The following is a 23,038-nucleotide window of genomic DNA, read 5'->3' on the forward strand; positions in this document are numbered from 1 at the left end:
AGACACTTCTAAGTAACTTTCTGGTTTTCATATTTCTAAAATAGGTTTGGACTTGAATGTTGTTGTTCTTTGAGTGAACACCTGACCTCACTGTGTCTGTCCCAAGTGAATTATAACTGGAATTTTTCTGCCTAGCCTAGGTTTAGTCCTTACAGTGACAAATGTGGCCTGGGCCATTTCTTATTCTCTTTTCGAGTAATATAATGTTCATGTTTAGCGTACTTCGTCAAGTTAGTTGTGCTGAATTATTCATTATTTACTTGCCTCAATCAGTCAACACTACTTAAATTAGAACCAGTCTGCACAATATATATTACAAAACAACATAAAGATAGCTTTGGCAGAGTCTCAATAACCACATACAGAGCAAGACATGAGCTGCAATACATATCATAAAGAAAACAGCCCAACAATAGATATGTCAGGCTACACTCAGATATGGTATAGAGAGGCAGCACATATGAACATACTAGATGTTAGCAGGAGAATCTGAAAGACACAAGGAGCTTTTGCCAAGCTGCAAAAAGTCTGGCAGTCTACCCTTGTGAACAGACACAAAGATGGAAGTTTTCAATGCTTGTGTTATATCTGTGCTTTTATATGCCTGGCTTGTTACAAATGAATTAAGAAGGAAAATTCAAATGTTTATTAATAGATGTGTGAGATATATTTTAAGAATATGGTGGCCTAGAACAATTTCAAATAGAGGGCTCTGGCAGTTACCTGGACAAGTAGATATAAATATGAAGATAAGGACACGAAAATTTAGATGGATTGGCCACAAGCTGAGGAAGAATGATGAACAGCCATCAAACGCTGAACTCCAGTGGAATCCTCAAGGAAACAGATGAAGGGGGAGACCAAGAAACAGCTGGAGGAGATACGCTCTGAGAGAAACTGGAAGAAGTTAGAGTGAGCTGAGGTGTTTAGCAGCAGATCGGGATAAATGGGAAATGCTTGTAGACAACTTATGCTCCTGACAGGACTACAGAATATTATTATTATTATTATTATTATTATTATTATTATGTATGAATGTGCAGTGTAAGAAACCCATAACATCACAACCCAGCACCCCAACTACATCATACCCACAACAGCAGAGAAGAATCAAGACAGGGATAGCCAGTGTACTGTTAGAATGTTCAAACAGGCATTCACAACTAACTCAAACTATTTATCCATATACATAACTTTGCAATTTAATGCAAACCCATACACACGACGGTGTAGTACTAAAATTCTTTTAACATTCATATTAATTAATTTTCAACTAACTTCAATTTTAATTTAATTTAATTTAATTTTATACCAATATGGCTTAAAGCCAAAGAGTAAACAAACCAGAGGTTCACTATTCAGCAATAATCACGCAATCACATGGTCAAATATGAAGAAAATATGGATCCATATTTGAACAAAAATTTAGCATCTAAATACATAGAGATACACCCGATGATGACCCCATAGGGGTCGAAACATGCTGTGATTAACATTAATGTATATAACCTTTGCCATTACTTTTACCTGAATTGTTGTGTGGACGGATACAAATATATTGTTTTAACATAAATTTCAGTAAACTGTAAGGACTTTATTTGTTGTTGCATAATGGAGAGGAATTTTTAACCCTCTAAACTTATTTATCTCTGCCACTCATGCTCATGCCCAGAACAGTACAGTTTCTATACAAATACAGTGATCAAATGACTGTGAGCCTGACCTGTACAGAGTGATCTGTGATAACAATATACAGAATATACACACTCAAATTTATGTACCTGATACATAACTACACACACATGCACGCACACACAGCACCTACATGAAGCAGAATCCCTCTTGAGAAAAGAGGTCATTGAGTTGGTCCAAACACCACCCTCCATATTCACATTCTGTGACATTCCTTTTATACTTTGATAAAATTTAGAAGAGTTTTGTATTCTTCTGTTTCTCCCTCCATCAACAAAATATAAGTCATGCATGATAAAATGCATCATGAGAACTGGTAAGAATAATACACAATGAATTAACCGACAGTTTGGTCTCTTGACGTGTAAGCATTCAAATTCTAAGGGAAACAGAAACAGAAACAGGGAGATAATTGCAAGTTCTATTAGTGTTTTGTGCCATATAAAATCTAAGAACAGTAAATATGGAAATGCTTATAACGTATATGTGCCAATCAAACTCACTCCATCTACAAACAGACCTGCGTATTCACTTCATCCTTCTGAAAGCCACAATGGTTCACCACCTGACAAGTCCACTTCTACTTGAACCATCATTGAAAATAAATTTGAGCTAACTTTCATACTACTGACTATACGCACAATCTTATGACTGATAACATACATCATACCTGTAAAGCAACTGGGATGGTTGTGTTGCACTGGGTTTATTTACAGGTGCTAAACTTGGTCCACATTTAAAGCACACAGTCATCCCATTAATTTCTCTGAAATAAAGTAATGAAAAAAAAAAGTGCAATGATTGAAGCAATCAGAAACAGACAATGTTAGTAATATGTAAGATTTGAGGCTTTCACAGCGGTGATTATGAAGAAAGCAGTCTTCTAGGATTTGGCACCGTGTATATGTGCTGTTGACCAACGTTTCGGAGGAATGTATCGCCTCCATCTTCAGGGTAGGAGGAAAATACACAAAATCTGCAAGCGAAGAGACCGTGAGAACCGGTAAAAGCAGACTGGTGTTGGAAATATACACAGTTATGTGAGAGCAGTGAAGGAAGGGGGGAAGGGCAAGTATACAAGAGAAATCAGTAGTGTCGGAGGGGGGCATGAGCTGGGACAAGCAGGGTTTTGTGCTGGGGGGAGAGAAAGGCAAGGTTAAAGGCTGGGCACTAACCCTTAAGCTGGGGGTGGGAGGTGGGTGTTGTTATGTTAGTCGGTCATGGCCTGTGTAGCCTTCTGGATCTGGCATCATATCACAGGGGTTTTTTTAAGAGACCAGATGAGAGGCTCCCATGACTTGCTGAGACAACCCCCCCCCCTCTGTTCATATTTTCGGGATGAAGTTCAATCTGAATGGCTTCCCTAATGATGTGATCCATATAGCGGGTCTTCGTGGCATGGATTGAGGTATTCTGAAGCTGAATACGGTGTCCTAAATCAATGTTGTGTTCAGCTATGGCTGGCTTGTCCGGATGTTCAAGACGGATGTGCCACTGATGCTCCTTCAACCTCATGTCCATGGAGCGGCCTGTCTGCCCAATATAGACCTGCCGCACTCGCATGGGATACTGTATACACCCGGCGTCCTTAAGCCCAGGCTATCTTTAACTGGCTGGAGGAAATTGGATAATTTGTTTGGAGGCAGACCCACTGCTTTGATGTTGTGCCGGGACAGCACTCTGCTGATACGGTTGAATATGGTCCCGACATAGGGAAGGAAGATGACTGAGCCCGGTTTGTCTTCAGGCCGGCTGATGTTGGGCCGATGGTTGAGAACTCTGGGGATCTGCCAGTTGTTGTATCTGTTCTTCTTGAATACATCCCTCAGGAGCACCAACTCTGCATGTAGGCTGTCTTGATCATACAGTGCTCTAGCCCTGTGCACCAATATGGGAAGTGCAGCTTGCTTGTTGGAAGGGTGGTGGTGGGATACAGTGTTAAGGTAGAGGTTTGAATGGGTGGATTTGCGGTACACTCTATGGCTCAGAGAACCATCGGGTCCCCTGTAAATATCTATATCGAGGAAGGGGAGGTGGTCTTCAGTGGTGGATACTATTTAGGTGGTTCAGGAAGTCCTTGAGCTTGTCGGGACTGTGTGGCCAGATGATGAAGGCATCGTCCATGTAGCGAAACCAGCAGCGGGGCTTGTGTGGGGCCAAGTCAAGTGTCCTCTCTTCGAAGTCCACCATATAGAGGTTAGAGATGACCAGAGAAAGTGGTGAGCCCATCGCCACACCATCGTTTTGTTCATAGAACTGGCCATTGAAGTTGAAGTATGAGGTTGTCNACTGACAAGGGTAATGTGGCCGTGGTACTGGATATGTCTGACTACAACCGAAAGATCGCTGCTCTCTTGGAGGATAAGGCCTACAGGAAGTTGAAGAAGGATCCGAAATGTCCTAGCAGATCCATCGTATCCTTTATAGTCACCCTGGTGAAGAGTGACACTACATCAAAACTGACCATTATATCGGGATGAACATGGAGAGAGTCCAATGTGTGGACNTGATACCATAGAGCGCAAGACTGTTCTTCTCATGAAAAAGTCCCCGATTGCTGTGGAGGTCTGCCAACAGCCACGACCTCAATGTTCCAGACCACCTAGACTCTATGGGTTGCCGAAAATCCACAAGCCTGACGTTCCACTAAGGCCCACTGTGAGCACCATTGGCTCTCCTACCTATCGCCTGGCCAAACACTTGGCTGGCCTACTGAGCACATACACTGGCAACGGTCCACACCACGTAAGTAACTCCATGGAATGTGTCCACACATTGGACTCTCTCCATGTTCATCCCGATATAATGGTCAGTTTCGATGTAGTGTCACTCTTCACCAGGGTGCCTATAAAGGATACGATGGATCTGCTAGGACAACATTTCGAAGAAGACATCTTGAGACTCTTCTGCCATATCCTGACAACCTCATACTTCAACTTCAATGGCCAGTTCTATGAACAAAACGATGGTGTGGCGATGGGCTCACCACTTTCTCTGGTCATCTCTAACCTCTATATGGTGGACTTCGAGGAGAGGGCACTTGACTTGGCCCCACACAAGCCCCACTGCTGGTTTCGCTACATGGACGACACCTTTGTCATCTGGCCACACAGGCCCAACAAGCTCAAGGACTTCCTGAACCACCTAAATAGTATCCACCAGTGCATTCAGATCACAATGGAAACTGAAACTGAAGGCCACCTCCCCTTCCTCGATATAGATATTTACAGGAGACCCGATGGTTCTGATACCATAGAGAGCAAGACTGTTCTTCTCATGAAAAAGTCCCCGATTGCTGAGGAGGTCTGCCAACAGCTACGACCTCAATGGTCCAGACCACCTAGACTCTATGGGTTGCCGAAAATCCACAAGCCTGACGTTCCACTAAGGCCCAATGTGAGCACCATTGGCTCTCCTACCTATCGCCTGGCCAAACACTTGGCTGGCCTACTGAGCACATACACTGGCAACGGTCCACACCACGTAAGTAACTCCATGGAATGTGTCCACACATTGGACTCTCTCCATGTTCATCCCGATATAATGGTCAGTTTCGATGTAGTGTCACTCTTCACCAGGGTGCCTATAAAGGATACGATGGATCTGCTAGGACAACATTTCGAAGAAGACATCTTGAGACTCTTCTGCCATATCCTGACAACCTCATACTTCAACTTCAATGGCCAGTTCTATGAACAAAACGATGGTGTGGCGATGGGCTCACCACTTTCTCTGGTCATCTCTAACCTCTATATGGTGGACTTCGAAGAGAGGACACTTGACTTGGCCCCACACAAGCCCCGCTGCTGGTTTCGCTACATGGACGATGCCTTCATCATCTGGCCACACAGGCCCGACAAGCTCAAGGACTTCCTGAACCACCTAAATAGTATCCACCACTGAAGACCACCTCCCCTTCCTCGATATAGATATTTACAGGGGACCCGATGGTTCTCTGAGCCATAGAGTGTACCGCAAATTCACCCATACAAACCTCTACCTTAACACTGTATCCCACCACCACCCTTCCAACAAGCAAGCTGCACTTCCCATATTGGTGCACAGGGCTAGAGCACTGTATGATCAAGACAGCCTACATGCAGAGTTGGTGCTCCTGAGGGATGTATTCAAGAAGAACAGATACAACAACTGGCAGATCCCCAGAGTTCTCAACCATCGGCCCAACATCAGCCGGCCTGAAGACAAACAAGGCTCAGTCGCCTTCCTTCCCTATGTCGGGACCATATTCAACCATATCAGCAGAGTGCTGTCCTGGCACAACATCAAAACAGTGGGTCTGCCTCCAAACAAATTATCCAATTTCCTCTGGCCGGTTAAAGATAGCCTGGGCCTAAGGACACCGGGTGTATACAGTATCCCATGCGACTGCGGAAAGGTCTATATTGGGCAGACAGGCCGCTCCATGGACATGAGGTTGAACGAGCATCAGCAGCACATCTGTCTCGAACATCTGGACAAGTCAGCCATAGTTGAACACAGCATTAATCTGGGATATATCTCCATCCTTGCCCCAAGACCCGCTATATGGATCACATCATTAGGGAAGCCATTGAGATTGAACTCCATCCTGTCTCAGCAAGTCATGGAAGCCTCTCATCTGTTCTCTTAAAAAACCCCGTAATATGATGCCAGATCCAGAAGGCTACACAGGCCATGACCGACTAACATAACAACCCCCAGCCCCCACCCCCAGCTTAAGGGTTAGTGTCCAGCCTTTAACCTTGCCTTTCTCTCCCCCAACACAAAACCCTGCTCATCCCAGATCCTTCCCCCCCCTCCAACACTACTGATTTCACTTGTATACTTGCCCTTCCCCCTTTCCTTCACTGCTCTCACATAGCTGTTTATATTTCCAACACCAGTCTGCTTTTACCGGTTCTCACGGTCTCTTCGCTTGCGGATTTCTTATATTTTTCCTTCTACAATGAAGATGGAGGCGATATCTTCCTCCGAAACGTTGGTTAACACTACATATATATGATGCCAAATCCCAGAAGACTGCTTTCTTCAATGTTAGTTAGTTATTGGAGAAGGTGGGTTTTCCCCATGCACTTAGACCGTATTGGTCCATTGTGCTTCCCTCTATGATATTCTACCAGTCTCTATACCCTACCGATAATGGTGCGTACCATCAGTCCTGCCGAGCAAGCGAGTTCAGCCTCCACTTGCTTGGTGGTGTCTATAATGCTTCCCCCATCTATCAGAGGCGTTAGGGACTACTGTTGGGCGGGAAACGTCCTCGAATTTGGCTCAGTGACCTCCTTTGGAGATATGAGGTTCTTTTACGTGCCATAAAGCTACAACACGGGACACATGGCTTAAAGTCCCTCCCGGAGGACTTGTTCCCTGAATTTTTCCGCCCTTAAAAATTCGACGACCTCCGCTGGGTTTGAACCCGCGTACCACGAGTCATGAGGTGGGAACGTTACCTCTAGACTACGGAGGCCGCTTTCTTCAATGTTAGTAATAGTTCATATGTCAGAAGTATGTATAAATCTGCCCACATGATGGAACTCTGCAAACTGTGGAATATTTTCTGAATTCCAGCTGTATTACACACCAATATTAAATACAGTGGAACCCTCCCAATGTTCCCTGATTTGAAGTTTTCCTTATTAACCTACAATTTCAATGATTCCAAGTCAACATACAGACAGACATTGTCCATTAACTTGGGTATTATTATTATTATTATTGGAGGGGGTGGGTTTCCCCATGCACCGTGACCAGTTGTTGATCTATTGTACGTCCCCCTTTGATATTCTACCAGTCTCCATACCTTACTGGTACTGGTGCGTGCTATCAGACCCGTTGAGCCAACGAGGTCGGCCCTCAGTACCTTGATACTTCCCCCTTCTACCAGAGGCACTGGAAACTACTTGGGCTGGAGACTGTTGCTTAATTTAGCTCAGAGGTCTCCTAGAGACATGAGGTTCTTTTACGTGCTGTAAATCTACAACATGGGACACACGGCTTAAAGTCCCTCCCAGAGGACTTGTTCCCTGAATTTTTCCACCCTTAAAAATTCCACGACTTCCGCCGGGTTTGAACCCATGTACCTTGAGTCATGAGGTGGGAATGTTACCCCTAGACTATGAATGCTGCTATTAATTTGGGTATATTTAAAATACACATTTGGGAAGCTGGATTCACTTCCAACACCAGATGATGGGGGGTGGGGAGACGACCCTAGTCAGGTGAGCATGTTAGGAGTTGGTCTGAATCAATGGGCTCCTTCTGATAAGCCCAACTAAGTACGATCACTTGTCCTACTTACACCTGATGACAGCTGTGCCATAGCTCAGGCGGTTAGTTGCCGTTTTCCCACCATGACAGCCCAGGCTCGAGCCCAGGTAAGATCATGTGGGATTTTTAGTGGACAAAGTGGCACTGGGGCAGGTTTTCTCTGAGTACTTCAGTTTACACTGCCAGTTCTAATTAGACCAACTGCTCAACATTCATCTTCGTCTATCATCGGCGGCTGGTATAATAGGACAATTAGTGGCCAACATACCAAGTGGACTCAGTCTCACCACACCCCAAGAAAGAAAAAGTAGGCCTGATGATGGAAGCACATCCAGCTTCCAACACATTGTTGACTTTAAATATTTTAATGAACACACCACCGTTCAAGGATCCCAAGTCAATAAACTTAAAGTTAATGCACCTCTGTTTAAGATTTTCCTGAGTTTTGTGTTAAAACCGCTGCTTCCAAAAGAAATCATTAAATGCTATATTTCTGTACCACATAAATTAAAATATATGAACTATACATACCATATATGTATATCAGGTAATGCTCATTATGTTATAAAACCTTTCATGTGGAGAAACTGTGACCTTCATATTTTCTTTTAAAACCAATTAATGCAGATATTAACTTAATTAGAAACAAGGTCAGAAAAATCATAAAGACTCTTTAAAGCACATGTACCGGATACTTTAAAATTAAAGTGGAGATTGCAGTATTTTCTGTGACATGGGAATTGAATTTTGAAATATTATTGAGAGGAATTTCAGGCTTCAAATGGTTGAAATTGTCTTGTTGATTTAAACAAAATATTCACAAGCATTGGTCCTTTAAAATCTGGCAGTTCTACTAACAGTAACCATATCATTTTTACAAAATGCCCGAGATCATACCGATGCACATGACTTAAGAGAAAATCACCTTATGAAAGTAACTGCAAATATCTCAGTGCTTCCAACACTATCTCACAAGCACACTGCTGTATGAAGGTGGGGCAAGTGATGACACTGTTCAAGATTTTGAACATTCATCCAACAGGCTCAGCAGTGAGCCAAACTAGCTCCATCTTCACTGTGTCAGCCGAAAGGGTAAAAGAAGGCATGTCATGTGGCAAGATAAAATAACTGGAAAGAAGATATTGTAACAGGAAACAGATCTGAATATCCAGGGATACCAAGAATTAATCCAAATTTGTCTTTCCTGGGAGTAGGGATAGTACAGATGGCATAGAGACTGGCTATGGACTGGATGACAGAGGGGTCGGGGTTCGAGTCCCAGTAGAGTCAAGAATCTTCTCTTCTCCAAGTTGTCCAGACTGGCTCTGGGGCTCACCCAGCCTCCTACTGAATTGGTACCAGGGACTCTTTCCCTGGGGATAAAGCGGCAGGGGCGTGAAGCTGACCACTCACCTCCAACTAGTGCCGAGGTCCACAAAATGTGGATCTACACATCCACTCCCCCAATCGCCTTCATGACATAGTGCTTAATTAGTTAAGCACAGGGACAACTTTGCCTTACCATTTTACTTCCTGGCTGCTGGCCAGCTGCAACAGGCCATTATCTTGCCCTATCAGGATAACTGGAAAGTACCAGTCTGCACTATCAAACTACCTGATGTGCAGTGCACTCAGACATGAAGGAAGACTCCGAATCTTCAGAGTTCACTTTCCTGAATGAATGCTGACTGATGATTCAAATTATGGACATGAGGCAGCAGAACCTGGACCTATGAAGAGGCAGAATGAACAGGGACTGACTGGAACCTGGCCAGGAATATAACTGATAATATAAAATTAGGTGGTTATTAGGCACCTTTAAACTATTTGAATCACCAGGAACATATGAAATTGTATGAGCACTTTTGCAGGAGGGTACAGCACCTAGTCCCATACCTGTGCCGCATATTTACAGCCTGCCTGTCGTACACGGTGTGTCCAGGATCCGTTAGGACTCATTTCTTTTAATTTTGCCCTGCAATGCCATCTGTTGGCAAGTTGTGGCATTAAGATTCTTGAAGTATCACCTGTGGCCATCTATAATTTCAAAGCGCAAGCATTGCTGCATTAGGTGTTCCGACCTCGAATGTAACAGTACTGTTCTGACGCTCAACAGAAAATGGTGGTTGAACAGAGAGCCAACATCAAATTTTGTCTGAAGTTAGGGAAAACAGCCAGAGAAGCATACAAAATGATGACGGCAGGGAGGACACTGAAGACGGTCCACGTGCATCAAAGCAAGAACAAGTCGCACTGAAGAAAATGTGAAACAAGTGACCGAAATACTTGCATCAGACAGATGTGTTTCTGCAAGACTCATCGAGGAGCTTTTGGGAATACCAAAAAGTACTGTGCATCAAATTTTGACTGAGGATTTGAGCAAATGGAAGGTCTGTGAGCAGCTTGTACTGCAAGCGCTGTCAGGCGATGAAAAACATGCCAGAGTGGAACACTGCAAAGACATGTTACGGTCGGCCCGAAGTGATACAAAATTTACAAAATCAATAGTTACTGGTGATGAGACATGGTGTTTTCAATATGAGCCTCTCATAAAGCAGCAGAGTGCAGCATGCAGCATGGTTCAGCCCAAAGAAGCCGAAATCAAAGAAAGTTCGCACGCAAAAGAGTCGAGTAAAGACACTGCTGACCGTTTTCTTTGATGTTCATAGCAAACCCCTGGAAATCTGATTACACTGAGGCTAAGGCTTATCATCCTATCAGCCGTTTGGCTTTCCTCTTGAAGACGATGGAGAAGTTGGTGGATAGGCAAATTACAGAAGGTGTGCTGAAGGAGCAACCTCTCACCGAAACCAACATATGAGGGGGGACCCAAAAATAACTGGAATTTATTTTTGTTATTTTCTATTTTTGCATTTTTATTGAACTGTATATTAGTATATTAGCCATTCACATAAAAAAAAATCAACATTGTTTTCACATTGGATCGCACTTGACGCGCTTTCTTCGGTCGTGGTGAAGTTGGAGTTTTCCACTGGCTTGATGATTGCTTTGATTCTAGATCGTACCCGTAGCACCAAGACTCATCGCCAGTCACTATTCTTTTCAGAAATTCTGGATCGTTCTGCACTTCACTCTTCAAGTCGCGGCAAACATTCACGCGGTTTTCTCTTTGGTCATCTTCGAGCAAGCGAGGAACAAATTTTGCAGACACCCGTCTCATGTGCAAACCTTCGGTTAAAATTCGCTGGACCGTGCTCCATGAGATGTTCGTTTCCTCAGAAAGTTGGTCAATGGTCTTTCGACGATCTTCATCAATTGCACATTTGATTTTGGCAATGTTTTCGTCATTTCTTCCTGTCGAAGGACACCCGGGGCGTGGCATGTCTTCTGTTGACATGTTGCCAGATTTGAAATGGGAAAACCACTCGCAGACCTGTGATTTCCCCAAAGCATCATCATTAAAGGCTTGCCGAAGCATCCCAACAGTCTCGGCTGCAGTTTTCCCTAACAGAAAGCAAAATTTCACATACACTCTTTGTTCCTTCTGGTTGGCCATCTCACTAATCGCCAAAGGGTTGAAACAGGAACACACACAACAGAGCACCATAGACAAACCACTTAACTCAGACTGACGCCAGCTCACTAACAGTCACGGGAGACCCCCAGCTAACACCACCTAGCAGCACAACTCGTAACTACAAAGCATGCGCGTGCAACAGGTCGGTTCCGGTTATTTTTGGGTCCCGCTTCGTACTGTCACATGTTGGTGTATAACGCGACAAATAACTTCACGCCTTACTGGATATAGCGAATTTTATTTCACATTCGCTCTTACAATCACACAAATTACAGTCTGACAATTACTGCCATCGGCCGTATCACAAATACTACACTGCACATGCTGGTTGACTGCCTGGCTGACTCATAACTTGTAACTCGAGAACTTGAGAACTAACTCGTAAACTCGTAACTCGAGAACTAACCGTGAATAGTCTTCGCTGCTCCTTATTTAGCCTTGTTCCGGACAACACAGAAAACAGCCACGTAATAGGCACCACTGTTGTCTGGCGCCGTGTTGCTAGCAACACTGTCGGGAGTTGTTTCCTGCTGTGTAGCAACGGCGGCATCCCATGTTACGTCACCGCGGGGAGAGGCGGGGTAGGGGAAGGAGTGTTGACTAGCCTGCTACCCTAGTAACGACAGTGCTCTGATGGTGTTATGTCACCACTGGTGGGGGGAGGGGTGTCCTGCATAGCGCAACACGTCACAATACTTACCAAACTGGCAAATCCACTGAAACTGCAATTCACAATGTGGTAACACACAGAAGAAGTGCTACTGGATACAAGGAATTAGCCCTATGAGCATTCCTTGACATAAACTTTTGATGTAATAACACAGGCTGCTGGAAGGCATGGTATTGAGCCTGCTATTTGCAGGTGGATCTGCTCTATGATGGAAAGCAAGATCATAATAACCACTTTGTCAGGAGAAACCTTGATGGTGTTCATGGTTAGGGGATGCCTGCAGGGAGGTGTGCTTTCACCTCTGCTGTGGAGTCTGGTTGTGGACAAACCTCTATGGAAGCTTAATAACAATACAGTAGGATATGCAAATGATACTGCAATCCTAATTAACGGAAAATCCCTTGGACCCTGCCCAAGGTCTTGCCACAGGTACAGATCAACAGTGGTGCGATATGACAAATGGGTCTCTCAACCTCATTTAGACAGTAATAACAACTTTTACTACGAAGAGAGACATCAGGGGACCCAAGGAGCGAACCCTGTTCAATGAAACTATCCAGCTGTCCAGTGAGGTCAAATACCTTAGACAAGGGGCTGACACTGAAAAAGCAGCTGCATGGGGTAACCAACAAGACCTGGATGCACAGAGACACATCTGGAGAAACTTGGGGGCTGAAACCAAAGGTGATGTACTGGATATACACCATGGTTGTAAGATCCATAGTCACCTATGCTGCTACTGTGTGGTGGCCTGGGATCAAACTCAAAACAAGGAAGGCCAAACTTAACTGCAAAGGATGGCCTGCTTGGGCATTACTGGAGCAGTGCAAACAGCTCCAACAGCTGCAACTGAGGTCCTCATTCAACTCTCCCCAAAGCACTTAGAGTTGGAGGCTGAAACCAGAGCAGGAATTTACAGACTTTACTGTGGCAATCAACAGAAACCAACATTCGAAGGTTTTGAACACACACACATGACTCAGGGCATGAACCCATCCTACAGATGAGGACTGAGAGAAATGAATGGAAGGACAGGTTTCAACCCGTTAAGAAAAGAGGGTTACACTGGTACACAGATGGAAACAAGACCAATAAAGGCACTGGAGCTGGCTAGGGTATGGTTCTGGCACAAGGCAGAAGTTTAGCTTCAGCCTTCGACGATACGCCACAACATTCCAGGTAGAAGTGTATGCTGTTAAGACATGCCCAGTTGAGAAAAGGAACTACAGCAACAGAAACATCTACATTTTAACAGATAGTCAACCTCCATGTTGCGCCGTGGTGACAGGGGGGCGTGTAGGTATCCCTCCACTGCCACCACATATTATGCTGTAAGGGGGGGGGGTTGATGAAAATAATAATAAATTGCTCTCAGGATTCTCCTGGCTCTGGACCTCCTCCGTTGCATACAGCTGCCACCATATATTACATCTTAAAAGGGGGTTGATGAAAATACTAAGTGCCGGTAGTGCGGTAGTCGAGCGTTCTTTGTTGGCTGGCCCCGCCATCACGGGCGCCTCTTTGTAATGGCATAGAGCGGGCATGTCGGGTCTGACCCGACTCTACCCATTGGCTGTCACACCATATATTATGCCTCTGTGACAGGGGTGGACTGGATATCTCACCACTGTCACCAATTATTATGTCTTAGTGATGGGGGTGGGTTAAATACAACTACTAATTCATTACGGCTGCCATCTCTCTTTGGCTAGTCCATTCACTACGTCAGTTAACCCTGCGTTGACTCGTCCCACCACCGTATTATAGGTAATGTTGTGATGGCAGGGGTGAGTAAAACAGAATTACTAATTCTCTGTGTCAGCCACCTCTCATTGGCCAATCCCCCACTTCTCTCATCACTTTGTTATGCCTGAAGAGGCTAATGAAGTGATACTAAATTACTCGTCCCTTGTTCCATCAGGACGCATCCTCTTGTATACTATTAGTCTCTCACCCTTAACTAGGACTCTCATAACCCTTACTGCAAGTTGCTTCCGGCTGCCGTTGGCTGCCTGGGCTCAGTTCTGCCTTTCGTCGGAACTGGGAAAAGGGTGGAGTTTGTGAGTGTGAATCATACTCTGGGTACTTCCTACCCTAATTACACTGTCTATTTAGACTATTATATACAATACAGAAATACCGATGTGCTGTCGGTTTACACATGGTATCCTTTCATTATTAGTTCTGAATTTCATCCTAATCTCTCGCCTAGAGCCGATGTCTTGAGACTGTCACTTCCTTCATTACTATTACTCGATACACCATCTCCGTCCTACCCTATGTCACTGATCTATTTACACTTTAATTTATATCCTATTTACAGTATTAACAAAGCCAACTTTCAGTCGGGATGACATAGTGTCTTTACTTGACCACGCAATGACTTCATCATGATCTCCCCTTCTAGGGTGCAGGACTTGAGTCTGTCTCTCTCTCTCTTTTCCCTACTACTCATTACACAATTCTACACTATTCTATCATCATACTTCACCCTTAAAATAATCTGCCCCTGAAGTTATACATACTAAAAGCCAACGTATATTTATCACAAATCAATGGTCACTACTATGAACAACAAATATGCGTGCTCTGCATACTACCAGTAAATCATGACACATTATCTAACGTTAACCATATTTACTACGCTAGCAACCTTGTCTATTAATTGTTACATCATTTTTCATATTCTACCTGAAAACTCGCTGGGCGCAATGGAGATTGCTTTTCACATTTAACAAACAACAATTTACCAACAACCATAAAGTTTAACAGCATGGCTAGTATGAGCAAACATGACTTGAGATACAGACGCAGCGACACCACCACTTGTAGTACCCATGTCAGAGAGAGCCTCCAGCTAACTGTTACGTTTTTAGATTGTTTTTAGATCTCCGTTTCAATTTCTTTTTCCTCATTTTTATATTATTAAAATCGCTGTCACAGCAGCTAGCAGAGAGGGAGGTTAACTTCTCCCTTCATTCTCAATTTCTAAAACGGGAAATTCTAATTGGCTAAGTTTGACTCGTCACGGGCAATCGCGGCACCTCCCTCTTTGCATTTTGTAATTTCATGGTCTCCAGTTGTTTACAAACGCCACTTACAAAGTGGAGCGATCGTATGAGACTTCGCTGACTACGATGTTTGTTGACCGCGTTCCACAGCCTATGTGTGGCCATCACTGCTCTACTTACTGTGAAATGCTCTCGTAATGTTTAGGCAATGATTTTGATTTCTAGTCTCAAAATTTGCGGCACAACACTCCAATTAAAGCACTTCACAATTACCAGATCAATTCAAAACTGGTCTGGGACTGCCATCAGTCCCTCACGAAACTGGCTGAACATAACCAAGTTCAACTAATATGGGTGCAGGGGTCCAACATCACTGAAGGCAATAAAACTGCTGATCAAGTGGCAAAACCGGGATCTGAATGACTCTTTATAGGACCTGAACCACCTTGCAGGTTCTCAGTATGAGTTGCCAAGACAGCTGTCAGGGACTGGACAGAGACCATCACGAATACTGGGAGTCCCTAACAGGATTCACACAGGCAAAGGGATTCTTCCAAGGACCCTCTGTCAGAAGGACCAAGGAACTGTTAAAACCAAACAAAAACCATTTGTGGTGGGTGACAGGTCTACTAACAGGACACTGCCACCTGACAGGATACCTCTTCAAAACTGGATTGATGGATAGCCCCATTTGTGAAAGGTGCCTAGAAAATGATGAATCAGCCACACATATCCTGTGTGACTGTGAGGCCATAGCTTGCTTAAAACATTCTGTCATCTGGTCCGTTACCTTATGGAGCCAGGTGACTACCAGGATGCTCTTGTAAGTAGGATACTACACTTCAAACACTGTCACAGCACTTGTTCTGAAGGAACTCTTGAGAAGCAGTGGAAAAAGCTGTTTCATTTTCTGATCTTTCACTGGTAAATGTTAACATAGTGTGCAAAATGTTGAAATTACACCAGTTTTCAAAGAAATAACATGGGCTCTGAAATAGCAGAACTATCTCAAACAAGTCTGCAGGCACTCTTGCTAGTTCAGGACATTGGCTCACATTATATCTGCAGCAGGGCCCAGTGCATGTGTAAAGTGACAGAGAGACAGAGGGGAACACTATACTGGAAAGACAGCAAAAAAGCTTCTTACAGTGGGGGGAAGGGGAGGTAAAGCTATCCTTGTAACAGACAATCGGTTCACAGATGGCGGTGAGGTTGCCAGCCTTACACGCCAGCTACCCTTTACCCCCAGGAAGATTTTTTGGTACTATTTCTGTTAGAGACTGAGTCAAACCCAGGGCTATAGTATGGCTGGAAGGATTACATCAATTTAAAAATCCAATGACTCCACAGGGAATCGAACCCGCGACCTTCCATCTTTTAGCATAGTGTTTTAAAGAAGACAGTAAAAGAACTTACTACAGTGTAATGTTGGAAATATGACATAGGCATTTGTTCTGGAGGTTGTTTCAGACTTTCAAATGTGGTCCAGCATGGGGGCTGGTACTAACACAGTAAACATCCATCAGTTCCATACTACCTCCATGCAACAGAGTCCTTCCTGAGAAGTTGACAGTCACTCAGCTAGTCAAGGAAATCACAGACCTTTTTGTTTTATTGCTAGTGGGGTGGGACTAAGTCCCTTGTACTGTGGACACTTCTGGCCTATTGTACCAGCCCCAGATGATAGGTGAGGGTGATTGTGGAGCAATTGGTGGAATGAAGATTGGCAGGGGAAACCGAAGTACTCAGAGAAAACCTGCCCCAGCGTCACTTTGTCCACCACGAATCCCACTTGACCAGACCTGGGATCGAACCCAGGCCGCTGCGATGGGAAGCCAGCAACTAACCGCTTGAGCTATGGCGTGGCAATCACTGAATTTCAGTAAACTTCGGTTTTAATATAATTTTTACAAGATCATACCACAATGGACTTTATTCTGAGCTGCCTGAATACAATCCACATACTCACAGCCTATCCACGATCCACTTAAAAATTATTCTCCCATCCACACACAGATTTTGATGCAGTCTCTTTCTTTTAGAGGTTTTCCAATACAGATTTTGTACATTTTTCCCATGCATGCTACATGCTCTGCTCAACTGTGCAACAAAAATCACATATAAATGTAAGAAATACCCAGCTAAAGAGAAACCATTTGGAGCCTTTTTCAGCCGCCCCATCACGATGATATCTGTTACTGCAGAGGCAGCTTGATTTCGTCTTGCCAGTCGGTAGCAGAGCTGTCGTTTGCGCCATGCTCGCTGGTCTAGAAGCAAACATTAACATAACAATGTATTATTACACATAACATAATTATAAACATTTCTGTTGTAGGGAAAATAGTTCTGTATCTCAGAACCAAGAAACACTATATTTTGCATGCAAGCTAATAACCAATGTTATTGAAAATTTACTAGTCAACTGCAGAAAGTGGGAACTGATTACTTTACTGCTACAATAATCCACAGAAAATAAATAGAAAATACCACAAATTCATCATCATTATTAATGCTGCCACCACCACCACCCTCATCATCCTAAACATTGTAGGGGTAACACCTATCATCATCATCATCATCATCATCATCATCACTGGCACGACAGCCCTTTGTGAGCCCTGGCCTTCCTCAGGATTGCTCGCCATTCTTCTCCATTCGATGCTACATTCCTCCAGTTCTTTACACCTAAAATTCTTATGTCCTGCCACACACATTCTTCCCATCTCAATCTTGGTCTTCCCACTCTCCTATTTCCTTCTGGTTTAGTATTATTTCCTTAATCGTTCTATTCTCGCTGGCACGTATTGTGTGTCCAGCCCATTCAAGCATTTTCACCTTTATAAATCCAATAATGTCTCGTTCATTAAACAGTTTGTATAGCTCATGGTTATACCTCTTCCTCCATATTCCATTTTCTTCCACTGGTCCAAAGATATATCTCAGGATCCTCCTTTCAAATATACTTAAGAGTCTTTCATCCGATCTTGACAGTGGCCAGGTCTCAGAGGCACAAGATAGCACTGATCTTATAAGTACTTTATACATCATAGTTTTGGTTTTCCTGGGTATTAATTGGGATTTCAGGTGTTTCCTAAGGCCATGGAGATATTTATTTGCCGCAAGTACACACTTTTTTATTTCATCACTGATGTCATTTTTACAGTTAACTTCTGATCCAAGGTAAGTAAAACTACATACAGCCTCAAATTTGTATGAGCCAATTTCAATATATGCAGGTCCATTAGCACAGCCTTTCTTGGTTACCGACATGTACTTTGTTTTATTTTGGTTAATTTCTAGATTCATCTTTCTTGCTGCTCTGTCCAATTTAAGAAAAGCTTCTTTCATAGAATTTTGTGTTCTACCAATTATATCAATATCATCTGCAAATGCCAAAATTTGAACTGACTTAGAGAATATAGTTCCCCTTGTGTTGATGCCTGCATCTCTAACTACCTTCTCTAATGCTATACTGAACGAAAGGCAGGCTAGGGAATCCCTTTGTCGAACTCCATTTCTAGTTATTATAGGGCTGGACAACATATTCTGAATCTTAATTTGGCATTGGGTCTTTCTCATAGTGGCTCTGACTAAGGCGATTAACTTCTGTGGAATGTGCATCTCTTCCATTGCCAGAAAAAGACTATCTCTATCTATGGAGTCATAGGCTGATCGGAAGTCAATGAAAAGATGATGTGTTTCATTTGGAATTCATTACACTTTTCAAGGACCTGGTGGACAGTGAAATCTGATCGTTAGTTGATCTTCCTTGATGAAACCCACATTGGTAATCTCCAATTACACCTTCCACAAAGGGAGAGAGTCTGTTAAATAGAATGTTGGAAAATATTTTATATGCTATGCATAACAGACTAATTCCTCTATAGTTAGAGCATACAATGACATCGCCTTTCTTATGGGTAGGGCATACAATACTCAGGTTCCATTCCTCTTGGATTATTTCAGTTATCCATATCTTAACTATTAGCTGATGTAAGTGCTTAGCATATCCTTGGCCTGCAAATTTAACTAATTCTGGCATGATGAGATCCATTCCTGTAGCTTTATTATTTTTCAATTTTTTATAGCTAGTTCTACTTCTTTTATGGTCGGCGCTGGCTCTTCAGCCTCAAAATTTCCTTGATTCTGGTCTATGGTCATACCTTCTGTGGGGTAACACTTACAGTCTATCAAATGTTCCATCTGTAATGCAACAATCAATGCTGATTCACACTCTAATACCACACAGTGGTTGATAAAATGTTACATAAAACTATTAAAATATTCAAATATATATGAATTGTTATAATACTACATGTTTCGGCCTTATAAGGCCATCTTCAGGCAACACTTATGTGAGGAATCCTAATGCACTGTGCACTAATCAAATGTAATTCCTTTTATTACTTTCATTTTGTTTTTCGATATTTTTTTTCTTCATATATTTTATGTAGTGCAGCTATTTCTGTATTTTGCTGGTGTGCTCATCATTGTGTTTCAAGGGGACCTTTGCGTTCACTGTAGTTGAGTTCAATACAGTGAACGCAAAGGCACACCACATGCTGTTGGCATTCATTTAATGTCTTCACCTGCTCGAACACTGTGAATGTGGGTTCGAATCCCACTGAAAGCGTATAGGTCTGTGTTAGGTAGCCCCCACACACATACACACACACACATGTACGTACACACATGTAGCAGCCTTGTGAGAGGCTGATACCCTGTCCAAGGAATCCTACCAGTTATTGTGTTTCATGGATGCCCTGTGCTGGAAGGAGGAGGAGAATGGGCAGAAACGCATGTGGTAGTGAGGTTGGTTGAGACATTATGCTACAAGCCAGAAGGTCATGGGTTCAATTCTTGATGAGGCGAGTGAGATCTTCAATTGACCTAATCCTTCCAGCCGCACTATGGCCATGAGGTCGATTCAGTCTCTAACAGAAATGAGTACCAGGAATCTTCCTGCTCGGTAAAGAGAAGCCAGCGTGTAAGGCTGACAACCTTATCGCCATCTGTGAACTGACTGTCTAGAAAATTCGGGAACCTCGATATCGCACAACCCTATGGGTCTCCATGACCTGTTACAGGGATAGCTGGCCCATATATAACCTGTTTTACTATCCATGTTTAACCCACTACTTATCATTGCTGCTTTTCACAATTTTATGCACTGTTAGTTAGGCCACTATACAGTTTCGTAAGGTAAAGTTGTCCCTGTGCTTAACTATTCAAGTGCTACACCATGAAGATGTACAGGGGAGTGGATGTACAGATCCACATTTTCCTGACCTTGGCACTAGTTGGAGGTGATGTGTTGAATTTTTAAATTTTATATTGGATTCAGTAAAGGATGATTTGACTATACTTATACTATACTTATATATACTTATACTTATATATACTTATATTCAGGCACACATGTCCATGGACATTAAGGCCCCTGTAAATCCACTCATTCACTAACTTATCATGAATTTTATTAGAAGAAAGTCGTAATGAACATCTTCCTTTTATTCACCAGACTCTATTCCACAACAAGATAGGTGATAAAGTTACTGTGTTTTTGGACATTATCCATTGTCCTGTATTTTTATTTAAAACAATGTTTTGGAGACTGGACTCTATCTCCAGCTTCAGTTGGAGCCTCAGGACTCACAGACCATACACCCCTGACAAATAAAAATAAACTCCATGGGTTTAGTCCAAAAGTGAACAACGGCTGTTGGGGTTCATTGCACTAACCATGCAACAACCAAGTTGGCACTAATGTCACCAACAAGCGGCAGTCATTTGGTTGGTATACACGATTGAGAGAGGTTCTAAGATATGGTTACCTAGTGGCACGCACGCGCGCGCGCACGCACGCACGCACGCACACACACACACACACAACGCACGCACAGAAGTTGTGGCCTAAGTTCCACGTGGCTTTCAAAAGCTGGCTTTTGGAACTGGGGCAATCTCACTTGGCAACTTCAGGTCCACCTTTTTCTGGCCAATAGAAATTTCAAAAACCTTTTCGACCCCCTGTTACATGCAGTAATGTTAATATTTCTAGAAGTCTGGCGACTGTAAAGCACTCTCAGCAGTGTCCTGAACCTAGAACTCTGATTAGCTTGCTATGGAAGTGACTTGATGCTAAATGTGAGTTGAGCTCAACAGTCTTCTTGTGTTATGGCAGTTCAAAATTACTCATCTGTATCACAATTTCCTATATATCACCTATATCATAAATACTGACATAGCCTATAAAACATTAAAAATATACTATTCCATGCACTGCAGCAATATGTAAAACACAATAAATTACATTAACACTTTGTGGACCAGTGGCACATTTTTATGCCCAGTGCGTTTAAACGTGGCGGACCGGTGGCATATTATTATGACTTTAGGACATGTTATGTTGAAACACACTATACCTTGCACTGGCGCCAGGCAGACACATGACTGGTGCATGACAGACCTCTTGAATGTTTGCTTCGTAGTTAGTAACATGACCCAACTGTTTTCCTTTCTCACTCCAAAAGAAAATGCCTTTCTTCATCTTCCAGCTGCATGCACCAGGCAGGAACTTACTAGTGCAAAATGGATCAAGGTCGGAAGAGGTTGAGGTCCAAGTGTTTTCTCGGAGAAGAAGAAATATCTGACTTGTTCTCCGATGAGCTATCTGACGTCTCTTGTGAGTCTGCTAGTGATAGTGACTCACAATCTGATAGTGAGTGTGGCAGGGGCGAACAAAAAATTGTGGCCACAGACAGTGAAAGTGAAAGTGACGGTAGCTCTAACGAAAGTGCAGGTAGCAACATTGCGGGGAGAGCCACATGGGGAAAAGTAGATAAAACGCCTGCTTTGGGACAGTTTACTGGAAATCCAGGGGTGAAGCAAATTCCATCGGACCCAATGCAAGTGTCTGAAATAGCGGAACTGTTTTTTGGAGATAGTTTCTTTGACACGCTATGTCAGGAAACTAACAGGTACTATCTCCAACACTGTGAACATTATGACAGAAGTTATAAGGCGCTGAAGTGGGTGGATGTCACTTCAGAAGAAATGAGAATTTTTTTTGCAAAATCTTTCTAATGGGCCATACAAGGAGGGATAATCTGAAAGAGTATTGGTCAACAGATCCATTTTTAGAAATTCCAATTTTCGGCAAACTAATGAGCCGTAAGAGATTTGAGCAAATTTGGTGGTTTGCATTTCAATGATAATGAACTCCAACCACAATCAATAAGCAGGCTTTTCAAAATTCAGCCCTTATTGAATTTTTTTGTTCAAAAACTTCAGACAGTTTATAAGCCAAACCAACAACTGTCTTTGGACGAATCTGTGATTCCTTGTAGGGGAAGGCTTCGTATGCGAACATATAATCGTGGGAAACTTACAAAGTATGGCCTACTTGTTCGTGTAGTTACTGAAAGCACTTCGGCTATACTGGAAATTTAGAAATTAATTCTGGTGAAGGCAAGAAATTACAAGAAACTATTCTTTCCATTTTGGAACCATATCTTGATCAAAATTACCATGTCTATCAAGACAATTATTATAACAGTGTGGCAACTGCAGAACACCTATTTTTGAGAAAAGTACGTGTTTGTGTAACAATTAGGGTGAACAGAGGCCTTCCTCCAGATCTGAAAGAGAAATGTAAATCCCTGAAACGTGGTGAAACCACATTCAGGAGGAAGGGGGATATTCTTCTTCAGTCCTGGAGGGATACTCGTGTTGTGAATATGATTTCCACGATTCACAATTCGAGCATGGTTGATGTTCAAAGGAGACATAAACAGGTAAAGAAGCCTGTTTGTATTTCTGAGTATAATATGTTCATGAATGGAGCTGATAGAGCCGATCAGT

The 23,038-nt window shown here is 43.0% G+C and overlaps 1 protein-coding gene across 8 annotated transcripts in view; it reads right to left on the reverse strand.

Moving 5' to 3' along the window:
• LOC111864542 (multivesicular body subunit 12A) overlaps positions 1 to 23,038 on the reverse strand; it is a 39,712-nt gene that overhangs the window by 11,866 nt on the left and 4,808 nt on the right. For 7 of the 8 annotated variants that reach the window (XM_023851855.2, XM_023851853.2, XM_023851856.2 and 4 more), the window contains 2 exons: positions 17,316 to 17,445; positions 2,363 to 2,458 (listed from right to left, as the gene is read on the reverse strand). In XM_023851855.2, coding sequence (XP_023707623.1) covers positions 2,363 to 2,458; positions 17,316 to 17,445 — 226 coding nt within the window. The remainder of the gene's footprint in view (positions 1 to 2,362; positions 2,459 to 17,315; positions 17,446 to 23,038) is intronic. The other variant, XM_033751476.1, reaches the window with a different exon arrangement.

Source organism: Cryptotermes secundus, unplaced genomic scaffold, assembly GCF_002891405.2.
Source record: "Cryptotermes secundus unplaced genomic scaffold, Csec_1.0 scaffold1323, whole genome shotgun sequence".
NCBI lineage: Eukaryota > Metazoa > Arthropoda > Insecta > Blattodea > Kalotermitidae > Cryptotermes > Cryptotermes secundus.